The 17,560-nt window shown below is 35.2% G+C and overlaps 3 protein-coding genes across 3 annotated transcripts; 2 read left to right on the top strand and 1 right to left on the bottom strand.

Moving 5' to 3' along the window:
* The first annotated feature begins 2,076 nt into the window (after positions 1-2,076).
* Positions 2,077-5,879, top strand: LOC102617055 (nuclear transcription factor Y subunit C-1). The gene is made up of 2 exons (XM_006493145.4): positions 2,077-3,012; positions 5,616-5,879. Exon 1 carries the CDS (start codon positions 2,316-2,318, stop codon positions 3,009-3,011), a length of 696 nt encoding a protein of 231 aa, XP_006493208.1. The 5' UTR covers positions 2,077-2,315; the 3' UTR covers position 3,012; positions 5,616-5,879.
* A 61-nt stretch (positions 5,880-5,940) lies between these two features.
* LOC102631028 (putative xyloglucan endotransglucosylase/hydrolase protein 1) lies at positions 5,941-7,987 on the bottom strand. Its single transcript, XM_006493194.4, has 4 exons — positions 6,982-7,987; positions 6,801-6,901; positions 6,526-6,716; positions 5,941-6,442 (listed from the first exon to the last, which is right to left on the bottom strand). Exons 1-4 carry the CDS (start codon positions 7,181-7,183, stop codon positions 6,070-6,072), a joined length of 867 nt encoding a protein of 288 aa, XP_006493257.2. The 5' UTR covers positions 7,184-7,987; the 3' UTR covers positions 5,941-6,069.
* Positions 7,988-15,025: 7,038 nt separating this feature from the next.
* On the top strand, positions 15,026-16,916 carry LOC102616758 (non-functional NADPH-dependent codeinone reductase 2-like). Its single transcript, XM_006493144.4, has 4 exons — positions 15,026-15,428; positions 15,595-15,841; positions 15,936-16,115; positions 16,533-16,916. The coding sequence occupies exons 1-4, from the start codon at positions 15,082-15,084 to the stop codon at positions 16,749-16,751; spliced, it is 993 nt and encodes a 330-aa protein (XP_006493207.1). The 5' UTR covers positions 15,026-15,081; the 3' UTR covers positions 16,752-16,916.
* Positions 16,917-17,560: the final 644 nt, after the last annotated feature.

Raw genomic sequence — 17,560 nt, 5'->3', positions numbered from 1 at the left:
AATTTAAACTTCCAAGAAATCTTTGTAATTGGGTTTTGTCAAGAATTTTATCAGGAAATTTATCAGCAAACAAAAGAGATCTCTCGATTAGAGTGATTGTTCCTTTAGAAATATGATGACCAAGGAATCTGACTTTTGTTTGAAATAAAGAAACCTTAGAACTGGAAATTGCCAATCCAGCCTTTCTGGTAGCAAAATAAAAAGTCTTTAAATGTTTGAAATGTTGATCGATAGAATTTGAAAATATCAATACATCGTCAATGTAAACAATGCAAAAATCAGAATAAGAATTATAAATATCATTAATAATTCTTTGAAATTCTGAGGGTGCATTCTTTAAACCAAAGGGCATAACAGTCCACTCATACTGTCCAAATGGAACAGTAAAAGCAGTTTTGTAACGGTCATAATTTATTATTTACATTATTAAAATCAATATTTTTTATTACACTTATCATATATTACTATAATTTTAATATTTTTAAATTATTATGTTTAATTGAGTTATCAATATAATCCAATATTAACTAATCCCATGACCCTTCTTGAGATAATTTCCTTTACAAAATTGAGATTAGCTTGTGGGCCTAGGATAACTAAATCCCAATACCCTTGAGTCCTTGACAACACCAAGCATGAGATAAGGATAAAATCTTAAAAAAGAGTCAAATCCCCACTTTTAATCCTTCAACCGAACACACCCTTAGTGCATGTTTGGGAGTTAGGATTAAGTATGAGATTACATTAACTTTAGAATTAAATATTTTACCCCATGTTTGGCTACTTTGCTTGGATTGGATTAGGGAGGACTAAATTTAAATTTAGTCCTCAAATCATGGGATAAACAATCCCAATTTATAAATGGGATTAGAATAAGAGAAAAAAATTTATTCGTATTTCGTTCATAAAGAACGCTATTTTTTATTTGTAACCTAACATTTAATTACTTAATTAATTATTTTATTCATGATTTACTTGAATTTATTTTTTATTTTGTTTTTATAGTCTAATTAAATTGGTACTTTTACTCCAATAAAATTAACTATTTAATAATTTGTTACAATATTGATTGTATTAAATTTCATAATCACCAATGTAATATTAAAAATAATCATGGAAATTAATAATACAAGTAAATAATCGATTTTATATATACATTATTTGCTAACTTTTTGATAAAATAAAATATATCTAAACTATCTTATAAAAATTAATTAAATAATTAAATAGTTTTATTAATTTATATTTGTTTACTATAATTATGACTGGCCGACAACTAATTTACTACATATTTAATGCTCTTGTTAATTATATTTAAATTAAATTTAATTATTACTCTTAAATATTCATAAATATTTTTTTGTATTTAAATATGATTTAAAATTGTCCAATCCGATATTGTACCAAATATAGTATAATATATAATATAATATAGTTTAATCCAATTCAATTTAATCCAGTCTAATCCTAATAATTAGTCCAATCCAATTATACGTGCCAAACGTAACCTTATTTTTGAATAAATTTCTATTTTTCTTTCGTTTTCTCATATGTATAAGTGCCTTCAAGTGCATCTTAAATAAATTTTTAATTGTTAAAAAATAAAAATAAATAAATAAAATTGGAAATGTTTTTAGATGATTTTGGATTCACCCTCCCAAGTTTTAGTTATCAATAGATACGTTTTTAGAATTAAAAATTTGAGTATATTTAAAAAAATATCAAAATTCATAAAAATGTATAAAAGATTGATCTTAATTAGAACTTTCAGCCTTCCAGTTTCACAAGAATCACAACATCATTGTTGTTTATCAAATAAAAATAAATAAAAGAAAAACAATTACTTGAAAAATGTTATCGAAACTTTCAAAATTATTATCAAATTGATTCAATTCAAAATTCAAAAACTTATGGACAGACAATAGAAAACATCTGATAAAAAACAAAATTATATGAAATTCAATTTTTTTTTAAAATTTTTTATCCAAGGTCCAGATCCTTAAATAAATAAAAGAGAGAGAGACTGAGAGAGCACAGAAACTCAAGCATCGTCTCGGCCGTACCTTATCCCCATAAAAATTCTCCCATATAAAATCTCGACCATCCATCTAAATTCAAACCCTTAAACAGCGAACGTATGCTCCCACATCTGATCAAACACAAACCCACATCTGTCCACAATTCACTCATCCCCCTTCATCAAAACAGTGGAACAATCTAAACAAGCCAATCCACAATCAGCAATCATCAATCATCATCAATTCCCAATCATAATTCATATTAATCAAAAAAGAAAAAAAAAGGATCAAAATCCAATGGAGAACAACCAGCAAGGCCAATCCTCCTCATACCCACCCCAGCCTCCCTCCGCTGCTGCTGCTGCCACCGCAACGGCGCCGTTTCATCACCTAATCCAACAGCAGCAGCAGCAGCTCCAAATGTTCTGGTCCTACCAGCGGCAAGAAATCGAACAAGCGAACGACTTCAAGAACCACCAGCTGCCGCTCGCCCGCATCAAGAAAATCATGAAGGCCGACGAGGACGTTCGCATGATCTCCGCCGAGGCCCCGATTCTGTTCGCCAAGGCCTGCGAGTTGTTCATCCTCGAGCTCACGATCCGCTCGTGGCTCCACGCCGAGGAGAACAAGCGCAGGACTCTACAGAAGAACGACATCGCGGCCGCCATCACCAGGACCGACATCTTCGACTTCTTGGTCGATATTGTGCCTAGGGATGAGATTAAGGACGAGGCTGCCGGCTTGGGCGGCATGGTGGGGGCCACTGCCAGTGGGGTTCCGTATTATTATCCTCCAATGGGGCAGCCCACTGGGACTGCTGGCCCCGGTGGGATGATGATTGGCCGGCCGGCTGTCGATCCTACTGGTGTTTACGTGCAGCCGCCTAGTCAGGCTTGGCAGTCCGTTTGGCAGACGCCCGCGGGGACTGGGGACGACGGCTCTTATGGCAGTGGTGGGAGCGGGGGACCTGCCAATCTTGATGGTCAAGGCTAGGGTACGTGTGCTTTTGTTTGTTTGTTTGTTTTACAGTTGTTTTGGATTTTTTGTGTAGTTTAAAGTTGTGACTTTTTTTAAAAGGTGCTTGACTTTTCTGTTTAATTTGAATTTTCTGTTATTTTTGGACTTTTGTGGTCATTCCAGATTTGGGTTCTAGGATATTTTGAAATGTTGGCATGACTTGGTAGTGAAGTCAGGAAGTAAGCAGTGCTTGCCTATTTGTATCGGCTATGTTTTGTTGTTGGTATGGCTGAAATCCTTTGTATCCCCTTTGTGTTCTTCCTTTAAAATGAGTAGCCATTCCTGCATAAAGAAATGTAGTTATTTTGTTGTTATATGGAAACGGGAATTCTTATCTTAGGGGATGGATCGGAGAGTGTAAAGAGAATTGGGGTTTGGTAAACAGCTTGACGAGTTTCTATACAATGAAACAGATAAGCTTGTTGAAGTTCTGTTAGTGGTTATGCTGTGAGAGCCCCTTTGGATGGGGGAGTTTTCATTAACATTATTGATTAACCAACCTCAGGTCAGCAGAATCCACAAAACACGTTTATGATTTTGACCATCACTGTAATTCCTCTCTGATAAATTGTAGCTGATAAATAGTCTAGTTAGTTTCCTAATTTTCTTCGTTTAGTGATCCAATGCCGGTTGTAACATTCAGTCATTTGTCAGTGTGGTGTAGGCATCAACAAAATGGTAACAGATAATTATATCCCTTTTACTTTTTGCCTTTCCTTTGGTATATCTGATATATTGCTTCAGTTAGCTTTTTGATTTCGAACAATTAGAAACTGTAATTTTTCTAGTTACAAACCAACAAAAAATTGACACATGTCATCGTATACTTGTGTTGAGCATCCTAAAATTTTTGACCTTAAACTGTCTCCCAGCCACATGAAGCTATTTCAAAACTGAACTTGGTTCCTGGCTGTAGTAGAATTCAAGCTAAACCTGAGCAGTGATTTTAAAAGACCATGTCATGCATGAGCACTTTAGCCCGCTCGGATGGCTTCGTTCCCTAACAAAGTACAATATCTGCTTTTGATAAGCCTTACAAAGTACGGTATCATCTGCTTGGAAACAGAGTTTCCTTCGAAATGAATTCTTCTTTCTCCCCTGGCACTCAATTATCTTCCTCATGTTTCAAAGAATAATTTTCCTTTGATATCATGTAGATGGTTTAGACTTTCACAACATTGCTAATTAAGCGGGCAATAATAACTTCATGCCTTTAAAGTGGTCTGAATTTATGGGAATAAGCAATAGATTGACATTTCACTACCGTTGAGGTGTATTCAGTTGGTAGAAGGAGCTGTTTACTACTAAATATAGATTGTGTAGTTTTGGCTTGACTTGAATTTGACCTGAGCTCAAACACTGATTTGATGTGACTGAGGCAAGCCCGAGTTATTTAATGTTCGATTCAGCTCCTTCTGCTAGAAAGAGGCAGTTTAGTTGCTTGAATGTGGGATTCTCTGGAATGGTATTGTCTTTCTTGAGATTGTCTTGATACACTGTTGAATGTATAAAAGAATTTAATATTGTTTGCATTCTTAGTGAATAAAATTTTATTTTGAAATGGGATTTTTCAGTCTTGCATTTAAAATCTCTTCTTAAGCCAGCACTCTTGTTGTGATTATAGTCTGTGAATTTCTTTTCCAGCATAGTTTCAATGAAGTGTGGTATGAGTAATTTGATCTTGAATTACATGAGTTGAATATTGACTTATTACTGATCCAGACTATTTATCTTCTTTCCAACTTTTGAGACGTAAGGTTTATTGTATAGGGGAACAGCATGCAATTTTTTCACCTTATAGCCTCAAGTTGGGTTAAGCGAGACTTCCTTTTAACTCAATTTCGAGTTTGGAATTTATACAATGAACTTAAGGAAGAAGCATACAATTGTTCATTTAATATACAGTTGTAGTCAATTCATAAATTCTTGCTGCATGTGGCATACTTGTCATTAAAGTGTCACATGTTTGTTGTGTCTTCTCCAACTTCTGGAACAATGAGGTGTTCTCTTCCTTTTTACATGGAAGAAATAATATGCTGGGGTTTTTAATCACAAGACATCTGTCTTTTCTGTATGTATACTTATATATGCAGTTTCCCAGTTTTCATTGCTCCTGTGGATTTATGCTGTTGTATACTTCCTGAATTTCAGCCATGGTCAAGCATCTGTGTTATTCCTTTTTTGTGCCTATTGAATAAGGTTCAAAGCATAGGAAGGTTTTATTAATTAATTCTCGTCCTAGGGAACTTTCAAATTGGATCGGGATTGTAACCTTAAGACCTATGATAAAATGCCTAAATATTATTAGTATGTACTGAAGTGGAACAAGTTTTTTCCCAAATCCACGGGTGTCATAAACAGGAAGTGACGATTCATACTCCGAACACCTCGATGGCCCTGCACTTGCACATACTTATTCATGCAATATGTGCTGCGTAAGCGTGCATATTGTGAGCAAAATTGCTGGTAAATCTGTCTGTGAAATGAAAGAGAATGTGTATGTTCTTGTCATTCAATGTTATTTCATGTTATAATTGTTTATCCCCACTCATTATGAACTTCCCTTCCTCTATTTTGCAGTTAAACAAAAACAACTAATATGCAGATGTTATGCTGCTGTGTGATGCAGTAGAAAGGCATTGGAACCCCTGCCGATGCTACATGGAATTTTGCTTGCATCTGATTTATGAGAACACTTGTCTGTAATGTTTAGGAAAACCAGTTCTAAATGTGATGACTTTAATCGGAACTCGTTGGGACTTTTTAACTTGATTTCATGCAGCAAAAACTGTAGCTGCAGTGACTTGCCTAATTATATCTAATGTGCAGTTCTGGATTTGTGAATCATCTGTTTTTCTTTTTTCCCTCTAAATATTCTTGATTATATATTTGTGTACGAATATGATGAGAGAAAATTGAAGCAGTGAATAATATGATAATCTGATAATCTTCACTAATAGCAGGTAAGAAATCTTATTCACTAAAATCTCTGTAAAATATAATAAATCATCTTCCATAATCAATAGCAATCTAGTTACTTGTGGCATTCTGAGTAGTGTGAGCTCGACTTGGAAGAGCAGTAGTCATACACCAAATGCTTCTTCCTGACATTTCTGTATTCTCTTTCTTGATCTGGGTTTAACTTCCGGTACTTCTCAGCGTTCCACCAAAATTTCGGGGAATGACATTCTCGAATATTGTGATCTTGTAACACACATCCATCGACGTGAAAGTCTTGGTAGTGTGCATGGAATGGTGCTTGATGCCAGTCAGTTTTCCTCCCATCAGATGCCCATCCTTCAGCATGCCATATACTTGCAAAAATATGCATTGGCTGTGATGGGAAGCTTACTTTTTTCCTGATGTTGTTTCTATACACTCTAATTGGAACATTGTCCACAAAGAACCTGCAAATTTAATGTTATGTCAGTCGAAGCATAATTAATTGTAGTTATGTAATAAAGCTGCCTGTTAAAGAAGAAATGCTTACACAATTTGATGTTCATTCCAAAGAATTTTGTAGGAATGGAAATCCTTTGTGGGATCAAACCAAAGAAGAATTTGTTGCTCTCTGCCACCTTGACCATTTATGTACAAATTGGTGTGCAATTTATAAGGTGGCCCATTGTTTCCCAAGAACTCTAAATCAATCTCATCATGATGGCTCGAACGCGAAGCTAACTGCAAAACGAAAGTAAATTAATCAAATATTCTGTGCATTCCTGTCACATTCGCATACACACATACAAACCAAAAATATCTCACATAGAAGCTCGTAAGAACTCCTGTAGAATTCTTGTCTGGTATCTTCATTCTGATATGAAATAACCCGGACCCGTACCTCATCTTCGACTCGAACCCAGCTCCTGAATTGAAGTACATAAAAAGTTATTAGACCTCAATTTTCATGGTCAATTATAGAGAGCAATGAAACATATATATCAACCAGATTTTTGGTCCAAGGTAAGCTGAATTTCCCTATCTTGGTTCAGAAGCAAGGCATGATCATGTCCCCATGTAACATGGTAGTTGTCATTGAAGCTAGTTGTATCAGCTCTGCAGCTTATACGCAATGAAGTGACAAGAAGAACAATAAAGGCAAAGGAACGTGAAAGACAAGAATGATCCATTGACAATAGCAATGGCATAAAAAAAAATTAATAATAATAAATCACTTTGATTTAAGTTCATTTTGCTGTCTCTATATTTATAAGGTGGGACACTCGAGATATGACTAGTGTTTTAATTTTTATTTATGATGTTTAAAGGAATATCAGTGTTATGAAGTTATGCTCAATTAATAAGCTAACTTCTGTTTCTAAACCAAAGAATTATGTATGTTAAAGAAATGAGAAACTGAATGACGCGTTTGGTAAAGATGGTAATTAATGAATCTCGTTTCTCTTCTCATGTTCACAAATGGTAAAATTTCTTTTCATCTTTGTTCTATCTAATAAAACCTCAAAACAGGCGTCATGCATGCTAATCTAGTCATGTTTTGCTTTTTGCCGTTCGTTAATAAGAAATAATAGGTTTTTGATTTTGACACACATTCACTTTACAAGAAATAATTAAAGAAGAAGAAGGAAAAAAAAAAAAGAAAAAGTCTTGGATGAGTGAACATAGTAGATACCTTGCGAAAGCCAAATTTCACCCTATTGTAAATATTTCAGGTTTTTTTCTATTATAACCGAGCAAAACTTGTGTAGGTCAGAGGGCCAACCATTGATGCTTTTTCATTTAGCAGAGCAATAGATCCGCGGTTAGATTACAAATCGGATTGAGATCTAGAATTGAGTTTTTTTTTTCCTTAATTTTTCATAATTTCTTACTACATGTTCATGTATAATAATAATATGTTACTGAAATTTATTTAGGTAACATTTGTCTTTTTTACCTAAAATCTAAATAAACATGAATTAGTCTGAATTCTTAATAGAGTTAATGTCTGAATTCGAATGATATATTTGTTCTTTTTATCTGAATTGCTAAAAATATGAAGTTGTTTTTTCCAACTTAAAAAATTTAAAAACTAATATTTTTATATTTGTAAGGGATCCTTACAAATTATAAATGTGAAACAAATAATAAACACTCTAAAGATTATAAATAAGATAATATATTATCATAATATAAATCATGTTTAATTAAATAAAATCCTTTAATATTTTGAATTAGTATATATTAATTAAGTTTATTGTACTTTATGATGCTTTTATATGAAAAATATTTATAAAAATTATGAAGATAAATAATGATAATTTAAAAAAATAAAAAAGATAAAATAATAATAGTCTATCATTATATTATCGTAAGTTATAGAGCTGTGTAATAATACTAATTATTAAATTTTGTTTAGGTAAGAATAAAAATTAATTAATTAGATAAGAATATTTTAGAGAATATCTTTTAATAATATTATTCAAACTTTTAGATTAAGCAAAAAATTAAAAAAAATAATTTAGTAACTTAATGACTTAATAGCTGAAATTTTCATTAAATTAAAAAAAACAAATAGACTTAATGACTTACCTGATTGAAATAAGTCAATTAAATTATGAAGTTAAAAAAACAAATAACTCTTTAGTCTTATATTTCCTTTAGTCTTATATTCTTATCTAATAATTATTAATTATGTATTTTAAAAAAAGAATAAAAATACTCACAGCACTGAATGTAAGTCCCTCGTCTTAATACCTAATTAAATTTAATACTAAAAATAAGATAATTATTTACCGACCACTAATTTTTTTAAATTTTTTAAAAATACACATTTTTTTTTCTGATTTCACTTGAAATTATATTTTCTTGCACCTCCGCAGTTCCGTTTGTACGTTGTTATAACTTTGCTAACATTATGAGGATAAAATCGTCATTTTATCTGCACAGCAAAAACCAATATCATTTAAACGCGGTTGAAAGAGAAATAAAAGGCAAAAGTGGTGCAGAGCACCACAATCAACAAAAATGGCCGCTGTTTATTCCAAGCACAAGATCTTCAACCTTTCTTTCACCCTTCAGCAAATACCCAAAAAATTGAAGAAGTTGCAGCAGGCTGCGGCTGGATCTAAGAAAAATCTGTGGCGGACGGTCGATCTTTGAGGCTCGAGCTGCTGGTGGCATGGTAGTCGATTGACATCGAGCTACTAATGGCAGTGAAAGTGAAGGAGATTGGTGAGAGGTTGGGGCAAATAGTGGAGAAATGAAAGGGAGATGTTGTGGGAATGCTGAAGCTGGGGAAAATGGTGTTACTTGTTGAAGTTTTAATGAATATTGCTCTAGAAATGTTTGTGGTGGATAACAGTAGTTGCAGTGGCACGTTGCTGGAGTTTGAGGAGGCTGATTGAGAGCAGTTGCAAATGGGGCTTGGGGATATCGTTTTTTCTTGGTATAATAGTGATGCGCTGTCATGTGAAGAAAATAATAAATTAGATTTTTATGTAATTTAATGAGAAGAAAATGTTAAATTAATTTCGGTTATTTTGTTTCATTGTAATTTTGATTATTTTGTTTAATTTATTATTTAATATCTAAACTACAAAAGAAAACCGGAGTAATCTAATTTTTTTTTCACTTAACTAAGGAGAAATAATAATTTTATATTAAGGAGGTAAAATAATCATTTCATTAACATTTTGTTAACTTCCCTTATAAAATTTAGACGACAATAAAAAAATAATATATTTTATAATTTTAGGTAAAAATTAATAAAAAAAAATATTTTTTTAAAAAATATAAAAAATAGGTGCTCAATAGTAATCGCCCTTAAAAATAACATGTCCTGCATCAATATTCAATAGGGTAATTTTTAAAAACCTCCCTTGAAGTTTGTACTTGTTGCAAGTAGATGGTAAGAATCTATTTATTTGTAAACAACTCCTTACGTTTTTACTCCGTTTAATTGCCGTTTTGGTAGTTGTGGGCATTGTCGACATTTCGCAATAAAACAAACCTTTTGCAACTTTCGTTGCCTCGAGAACAATAACTAGTCATTTCAATTACTGATGTTCTGACACAAATAAAAACCAAACTTGCAAAAAGAAATTTGGTTTCGTTTCAAACAATGCATCTCTTTGCTATCATTTTTTTAATAATCTTGAAAACTAAAAACAAAAACGAAAGCAAAAACAACCACCACCATCATCATATAAAACCCTAGATACAAAGACGATTTTTGATCATCACAGAGGATTACTGAATTGATGAGCAGCAGCTTACAGTGGCAACGAGCAGCAGCATAAACCACAAGCACGAACCACTAGTCCACGATGTATCGTAGTGAGTTTCGCCGGCGACCCACAAGCACGAACATCTATGTCGAAGCAAATCAGAGGTGAGTTGTTTGAAAGCACACTCTTATCTACTTTTTATTTGTAGATAACTCAAAAAGATATTGTGATTTATATACATGGCTTAGGTAAAACCAGAATTGAAATTAGAAAATTTTGGCTCTGTAATGGCAGTAAAACAAGACAAAATTTGTTTGATCTATATATAACATTTGCTGCATATGGTCGTGGACTTACAATAGTTAAGCCTTAGAGTTACAGCTCATAAGAGAATTGGTTTTTGGTTTAATATTAGTGGAAGGAATAATAAGAGCCAAGCTATTTGACACCGGACACTTGATTAATGTAAGAAATTCTATTTAAAACTGAACAGTCTACACTTAACTGATCATAACTTACTGTAGATAGCTCCAAATTTAGATTAGTAAAATTCATTGAAAAGCTAACAGAAATATCTTTCCAATGATGTATGGCTCGAAAATTAATTCGATCTCATGCAGTACAGTTTAATTCCCAAAGATGCCCCTTCTGCACAGAAATTCTGCTCACTTGATTAATGTAAGAATTTGAATACCAAATATTTCTTTCCAATGATGTATAACTTGAATACCAAATATTTCCACCTATCTGGAATTTTTACCTATCACTGTTTTTGTTGTCAAACAATGAAATTTTAACCTATCTGCTATCATTGCCTCTAATGCATATGTTGATGACCACTTGCAGTTGTGTTTTCTTTGATGTTGAAGCTGTAGTTGATGGCTCAGTAATTGAGATTAGTAGTGTTCTACCTGATAAGTACACCCTAACTAAGTTGTGGGCAGACATCATTGACATATGTTGGGATACATCTATCAGGTATGCATCTACAAGAGAGTACAAAGTGATGCTCCCTTGGTCTTCTGAGTACCATAACCTGTTTAATGATAATGACATGCAAGATGCATTTTAAAAGTTGAGGGAAAAAGAATATCGTTGGGCTAGGTTTATTGTGAATACTTCTATTAGTCTAAAACCAACTTATAAATCATCTGAACATCCAATCAATAGCAATGATAATTCCATAGATGTGGCTAAAAGTCGTGCAAATCAAGTTTCTGTTAACTTAAACCTTGAACCTGACATGGATTGGTCTAGTTTTACTGATGAAGAAATCTTGGCCAAATTTTCTGCTCTTAATTCAAATATGCATCCTGAAAATTCAATATCAGTGCTGGAGAATGAGATTTCACCTTCAAGTACTGATGATACAGAAAATATAGCAAAGTATCTTGGTAATATAGTACCGGTACCGGAACCTAGTGATGATGAGAGTGATGGGTTAGGTGATGATGAAAGCGACCATGGTCTTGACGATTACCAATCTGGTGATGAAAGTGGCGAAGAATCTGATAATGATGAGGCTGCTTGGGCAAGATACGAAACAAGCTCTGGTGGATTCGAATTCACTGGTGATGGGGAGAACATAATTCTTAGGCCTGGACAGTTATTCATAGATGTGTATGAGTTTAGGAAAGTGATAAGGGTTTTTGCAATTAGAAATGGCTTTAGGCTTAAGAGGATTAAGAATGAGAAGGCAAGGGTAACTGCAAGGTGTGCAAAACCAGGATGTACTTGGAGAATTCATGCAAGTCCTAACTGGAATAGTAACTCATTTCAGTTGAAGACCTACTGTCCTGAGCATACATGTGCAAGGGATGATGTTGATAACCGTGAAGCAAGTGCAGCTTGGATTGCAGCCCAGTACTTGCATGTATTCAAAGCAACTCCTGATATTAGTGTGAAGGTGATTGCTGCTGATATGTTTAAAAAATATGGGATTGAATGTAGTGTGCACAGGCTGTACAGAGCTAAAAACAAGGCAATGGAGCTGCTGGGCCAGGACCATAAGAAGAGTTACAGCAAACTCTTTCGATATATGCATGCTCTATTGGAAACCAATCCTGGATCTACTGTCTGTTTAGAAAGGGATTGGCTTTGTGGTGTTGCAAATCCGGTTTTTAAGAGGTTCTTCATGTTCATTGATAGTAGTAGACGAGGTTTTTTCGAAGGATGTAGACAGTTTGTGGGAGTCAATGGCTATCACCTTAAAGGTCCTTACAAAGGAGTATTATTAACTGCTGTCAGCATTGATGCTAATTTTAGGATATACCCCCTTGCAATGTGCATTGTGGAAAATGAAAATACTAACTCTTGGGTGTACTTTATGGAAAAATTATATGAGCAAATCGGGTGTAATCAAGGAGAAGGGTTGTGTTTTATGAGTGACAGGCAGAAAGGGATTCTTAATGCACTTGAACAAGTTTTCCCACTTGCATTAAAGAGGTACTGCTGCAGGCATATCTATGCCAACTTCAAAACGAAGTTTCCTGGTTTATTATTGAAGAAGACATTCTGGAGGGCTTGTAGAAGCCCAAATTGTACTGAGTTCAGTGAGCAAATGGAGAAGTTGAAAGCAATTAGTAGTGCCGGCCATAAATGGCTAATGGAGATACCTATCTAGCATTGGGCCAAGCATACATTCCCACCATTCACAAAATGCACACATGTGACTAATAACATGACCGAATCTTTCAATAATTGGATTAATGGCTACAGAGCGATGCCTGTTGTGAGGATGTTAGATGAAATAAGGAGGAAGATTATGAGGTTGATTCATACAAGGCATGAAGCTGCTAAAAGATGGAATGAGGAGCTGCCACCATTGGTGAGGAGAAAAATTGTTGAGGCAAGGATGGAGTCAAGAGGGTTGTCTGTTATTTTTGGGCATGAAAACACATTTGAAGTATTGGAAGATGCATCTAAAGCATTTGTTGTTGACATTGGTAATAAGAAGTGCGATTGTGGGGAGTGGCAAATCTCGGGGCTACCTTGTAAACACGCGATATGTTCTATTGATGCGAAAAGGTTGAAAGTTGAGGATTATGTGCACAATTACTTAAAGAAGATTGCTTTTTTAGGCACTTACCAGCACCAATTCAAGCCTGTGCCAGATGAGACTAAATGGCCATTGGTGCTGACTGACAATCTACAGCCACCACTTGTAACCAAATCTGCTAAGAGGCCACAAAACAAGAGAAAGAGGGAGGTTGATGAACCTGCTGCATTCAAGAGAAGCTGCAGTCTAAGATGCTCCAGATGCAACCACTGGGGACACAATAAAAGGACCTGCCAAAGTGAAAAGCAATCAAGCAAAAAGGTTAGTCAAATTTAAGCTATTTACTAATGATTTCTTAAATAATTGCAGTATAAAATATCTAATTTTTTGTCATTGTCTGATTCAGAGGAAGAATGGAGAAGGAAGCCTAAGGCCCCAACAAACTGTGACTGAAGTGGCTACATCATAGTCCACTGTCTTTGACAATGGTGAACTTGGTTTCCCTTAAATTTTGGTTTCATCTTTTAATTTGATTACTTAACTACTTTTATAACTAATATTAACTATTTATGTTTGTTCTTTTAATCATTTAGGACAACTCACTCAAGAATGAAACTGAAACAATTAGAGCATCCAGCATATGGCAGATCAATTAATGGTGTAATGATAAAGGAAGGCAGACTTACCTAATCCCGCTAACTAATTCTTTTGAGGGATTAGATGATACAACACTTTTTGGAAAGGCAAGGCTTTTGAGATGGTGTATCATCTTTTGCCCAAGCTAACTATAGGTTTGAGACTTTTGTTTTTTTGTTTTTTTCTAGATTATTAATCCACTGTCTTTATGTAATCATGCCAAATACAAGTAGCTTGGTGGTGCTTGCTGGGTTATCAATTGTAAAAGTGGAAAAAATGAATGTATTTCTTGCCTGTTGTGCGGAGGTTGTATAGAGTGGCCAGAACTGATACTGCTGCTATTGTACTAGTGCTGGATGGTTTCATTTGAAAAAAAAAATTATTAAATCTAGCTTTTGTACGTGTGTTATGTGTGATGATGATGAGAAATGTTGTGAAGAATGATAACATTTAGAGTATAAGGGTAATATTGTCTTTGTACAGTTAACTAACGGTCAAGGTAAAAGTTAACTGACGGTAGGGGATTTTTTATAAATAAATCAATTCTCGCCATTTACTTGTAACAAGTCTAAATTTCAGGGGAGGTTTTTAAAAATTACCCATATTCAATACTCTGCCTGGCAGAGTATATCAATGGCTGGCATACATTACAGTGAGACCCGGCTCCTGACGAGGCTTTGCTCTTTTTTTTTTTTCTTCGTTGACAGACTCCTGACGTGGCTTTGATAATTAAGGATTTGATATTTTAGTCATTGGGCTTGTAGTGGGCTTATAACAGACTAATGCTCTCGATAAGAGTGGAGCTACTGGCACCCCTACATTATTCTTACAAAACCCCGCATCAAATAAAATTACAATTAAAAGTGTTATTTCAGCCAATAGTCCAACTCTCTCAATAATATTGCTCAATATTATTGAAGGGATCAGGGGCCCCTGTTTCACGTGTGAGTTGTAACAGATGCTCGGACAAACCTGTGGAAACGGTTAAGAAAAGTAGGACCCTTTTACTCTCTCTCTCCATTGTGAATTTGTGATTAAAGAAAAAAAGATAGAACTTTGAACTTGTGGCTTGTGTCAAAGCCACGTTAGTCATAAAGAAGCCTGTTCTGCCTCCAATGAGCATAAGCGCTGTCATATGCACACACGTCACGAGACAAGAATTTGCAATGCTTTATAAACGGAACCAAAGGCCCAAGTTATTAGAATCAAAAACTGACCCGCAAAACAAACGAACAGGATCAACATGGCTGCGAATTCCGAACCGATGCATGTATCCATCAACGTCCCAGAAGTAAAGCTCAGCTCCGCCTCCGGTCACCGGAAGATGCCGGTGATCGGACTGGGCTCGGCGGTGGACAACATAGATGAAAGGGCCATGAAATCAGCAGTACTGGAAGCGATCAAGCTCGGTTACAGACACTTCGACACAGCTTCGCTGTACGGAACAGAGAGGGCCCTGGGAGAAGCAATAGCTGAAGCACTTAAACTTGGGCTTGTCGCATCTCGCGAAGAGCTCTTCATTACTACTAAGCTCTGGTGCAGCGACGCTCATCGTGATCTCGTTGTACGCGCTCTGAAGAAGTCTCTTAAGTAATGATAATTGAGCTCGCTCACATCTACACATGCATTTCATTGTTTCACTTATCTATTCTTGCATGCAAAAGCACAAAAGATTCCTCTTCATTAGCCTCTTTGTTGTTAATTGAATTTGAGCTTACTTGAGCTTATTGATGTGTGCGCGCGTGTGTACGTGCAGGACGCTTCAGATTGAATATGTTGACCTGTACCTCATTCATTGGCCAATGAGTGCTAAGCCGAGTGAGAAATTACGAAACGATATACCCGAAGAAGATCTTGTACCACTGGACTACAACGGTGTGTGGGAAGCCATGGAAGAGTGCCAGAGGCATGGCCTCACTAAGTCCATTGGTGTCAGCAACTTCTCTCCTAAGAAGATTGAGACCATACTCGCCTTCGCTACCATCCCTCCTTCTGTCAATCAGGTGAGACTTATCACTATAATTATTGTTTTTATTTATGAATTAGGCATTGGATAATAACGATGACATATTAGGAGTTGATGATTATTGTTGTTAGGTGGAGATGAACCCTGCCTGGCAACAGAGAAAGCTCGTAGAATTTTGCAAGTCCAAAAGTATTATTGTTACCGCATTCTCTCCTTTGGGAGCCGTCGGGTCCAGCTGGGGCACGAATCAAGTTATGAACAATGAAGCACTGAAGCAGATTGCCGCCGCTCATGGCAAAACTGTGGCCCAGGTTCCTTTACGTAGTTTTTTTTCCTTTTCTTTAAACAGTCTATGAGCCTAACACAATCCAAAAGGTAGTATATCTTGGTCACATGTAGAAAATCTATGAGCCTAATTCCATCCAAAAGTTAGCTTATTCCATCACGTGTAATAGAAGTTTATGGTACTAACTTAATTCAAAAGTCAAGTTGAAAAGATAGCTCAAGAATTGAGGGTCTTTTAACATCCCCATTAAAAGATCCCATCACATAACAAGCCGATCTTATTTACTGGTCGTCATCAGGTGGTAAGGTAGCGTGGGCTCTAATATTAAAACTTACGAGCGTAACTTAATCATAAACCTACGTCAAAGATTGAAGATTGTTCAAATTTTATGTACTAAGTTTAATATCAAGGATATTTTCCCTAACCGTATTTACGTTGGCAGGTTTGTCTTCGATGGATAATTGAGCAGGGGGCAACTGCGGCTGTTAAGAGCTTCAACAAGGAGAGACTGAAAGAGAACTTGGAGATCTTTGACTGGGCACTAACTGATGACGATCATGACAAGATCCGTCAAATCCCGCAGCGCAGAATGATGCCTAGAGATGATTTCATTATCCCTCATGGACCATTCAAGACACCTGAAGACTTGTGGGATGAGTAGATAGATCTCTCGCTTTTAATATCAAATTCGTGCTGTATTGATTTCTACTGCGATTAGCTCCAAGTATGTGTGCAAAAAACAGAAAAAAAAAAGAAGGCATTTTATTTCTCCCTCTTACTCTCTATCTTCTCATCAAGGAATGAATAAATAAAATACTATTATGCACGTGCATAGCATCTTCATATGTTAAAAGAATAATAAAGTGATGAATCTAAATGAGGAAGAGAAATTCTACTGTATATTGAAGGTTTCACATCACATTTTGATGTGAAATTAACGACTAATAATAATTTGATATATGGTAATACATGTTGAAAGATTTTAAATTCTCACCTTTTATTTTTCCTCCGAAATATAGAACTTCAAAAAATTAGAGACAATAAATGTTACTCTTTCACTCTGTTATCTCATTCTAACTATTTTTTTTTTTTCTCTCCAGTTTTCATCTCAATCCGGTTATTGCCATTTTTAAATTATTTGAAGCACAAAAGAATTGAAGACATCCGCATCTCTCACAGCCAAATTCAGCGACATACACCTATTAGGTGCAAAGCAAAGCATCTGATTCTATTTTTCTCAATGTTCCCCAACTCGTCCAGAGTCTGAACCACAATCGACACCAACACAGCCACCAACCCTGTCCCCAAGTGAATGCCTAGCCATGGTCAAATTATAATCCAGGTTCCTCTCAACCAACCCCCTCCAAAACTCACACTCCGCATCAATAACCCTCCTTGCAGCATTCAGTAACCCATTGTGAACATACCCACTATCAAACTTTGTCTGCCCATGTTTGTTATCAAGCAAAA

Source organism: Citrus sinensis, chromosome 4, assembly GCF_022201045.2.
Source record: "Citrus sinensis cultivar Valencia sweet orange chromosome 4, DVS_A1.0, whole genome shotgun sequence".
Taxonomy (NCBI): Eukaryota; Viridiplantae; Streptophyta; class Magnoliopsida; order Sapindales; family Rutaceae; genus Citrus; species Citrus sinensis.
This window is presented reverse-complemented; position numbering and strand designations above follow the sequence as displayed.

Coding starts and splice junctions, on each gene's coding strand:
- LOC102617055 (XM_006493145.4), top strand. CDS start 2,316: ATGGAGAACAACCAGCAAGGCCAATCCTCCTCATACCCACCCCAGCCT.
- LOC102631028 (XM_006493194.4), bottom strand. CDS start 7,183: ATGCCATTGCTATTGTCAATGGATCATTCTTGTCTTTCACGTTCCTTT. Junction 6,902..6,981: donor TACCTTGGACCAAAAATCTG/GTTGATATATAT, acceptor ACTTCAATTCAG/GAGCTGGGTTCGAGTCGAAG. Junction 6,443..6,525: donor TGGAATGAACATCAAATTGT/GTAAGCATTTCT, acceptor TTAAATTTGCAG/GTTCTTTGTGGACAATGTTC.
- LOC102616758 (XM_006493144.4), top strand. CDS start 15,082: ATGGCTGCGAATTCCGAACCGATGCATGTATCCATCAACGTCCCAGAA. Junction 15,842..15,935: donor TCCCTCCTTCTGTCAATCAG/GTGAGACTTATC, acceptor TATTGTTGTTAG/GTGGAGATGAACCCTGCCTG. Junction 16,116..16,532: donor ATGGCAAAACTGTGGCCCAG/GTTCCTTTACGT, acceptor TTACGTTGGCAG/GTTTGTCTTCGATGGATAAT.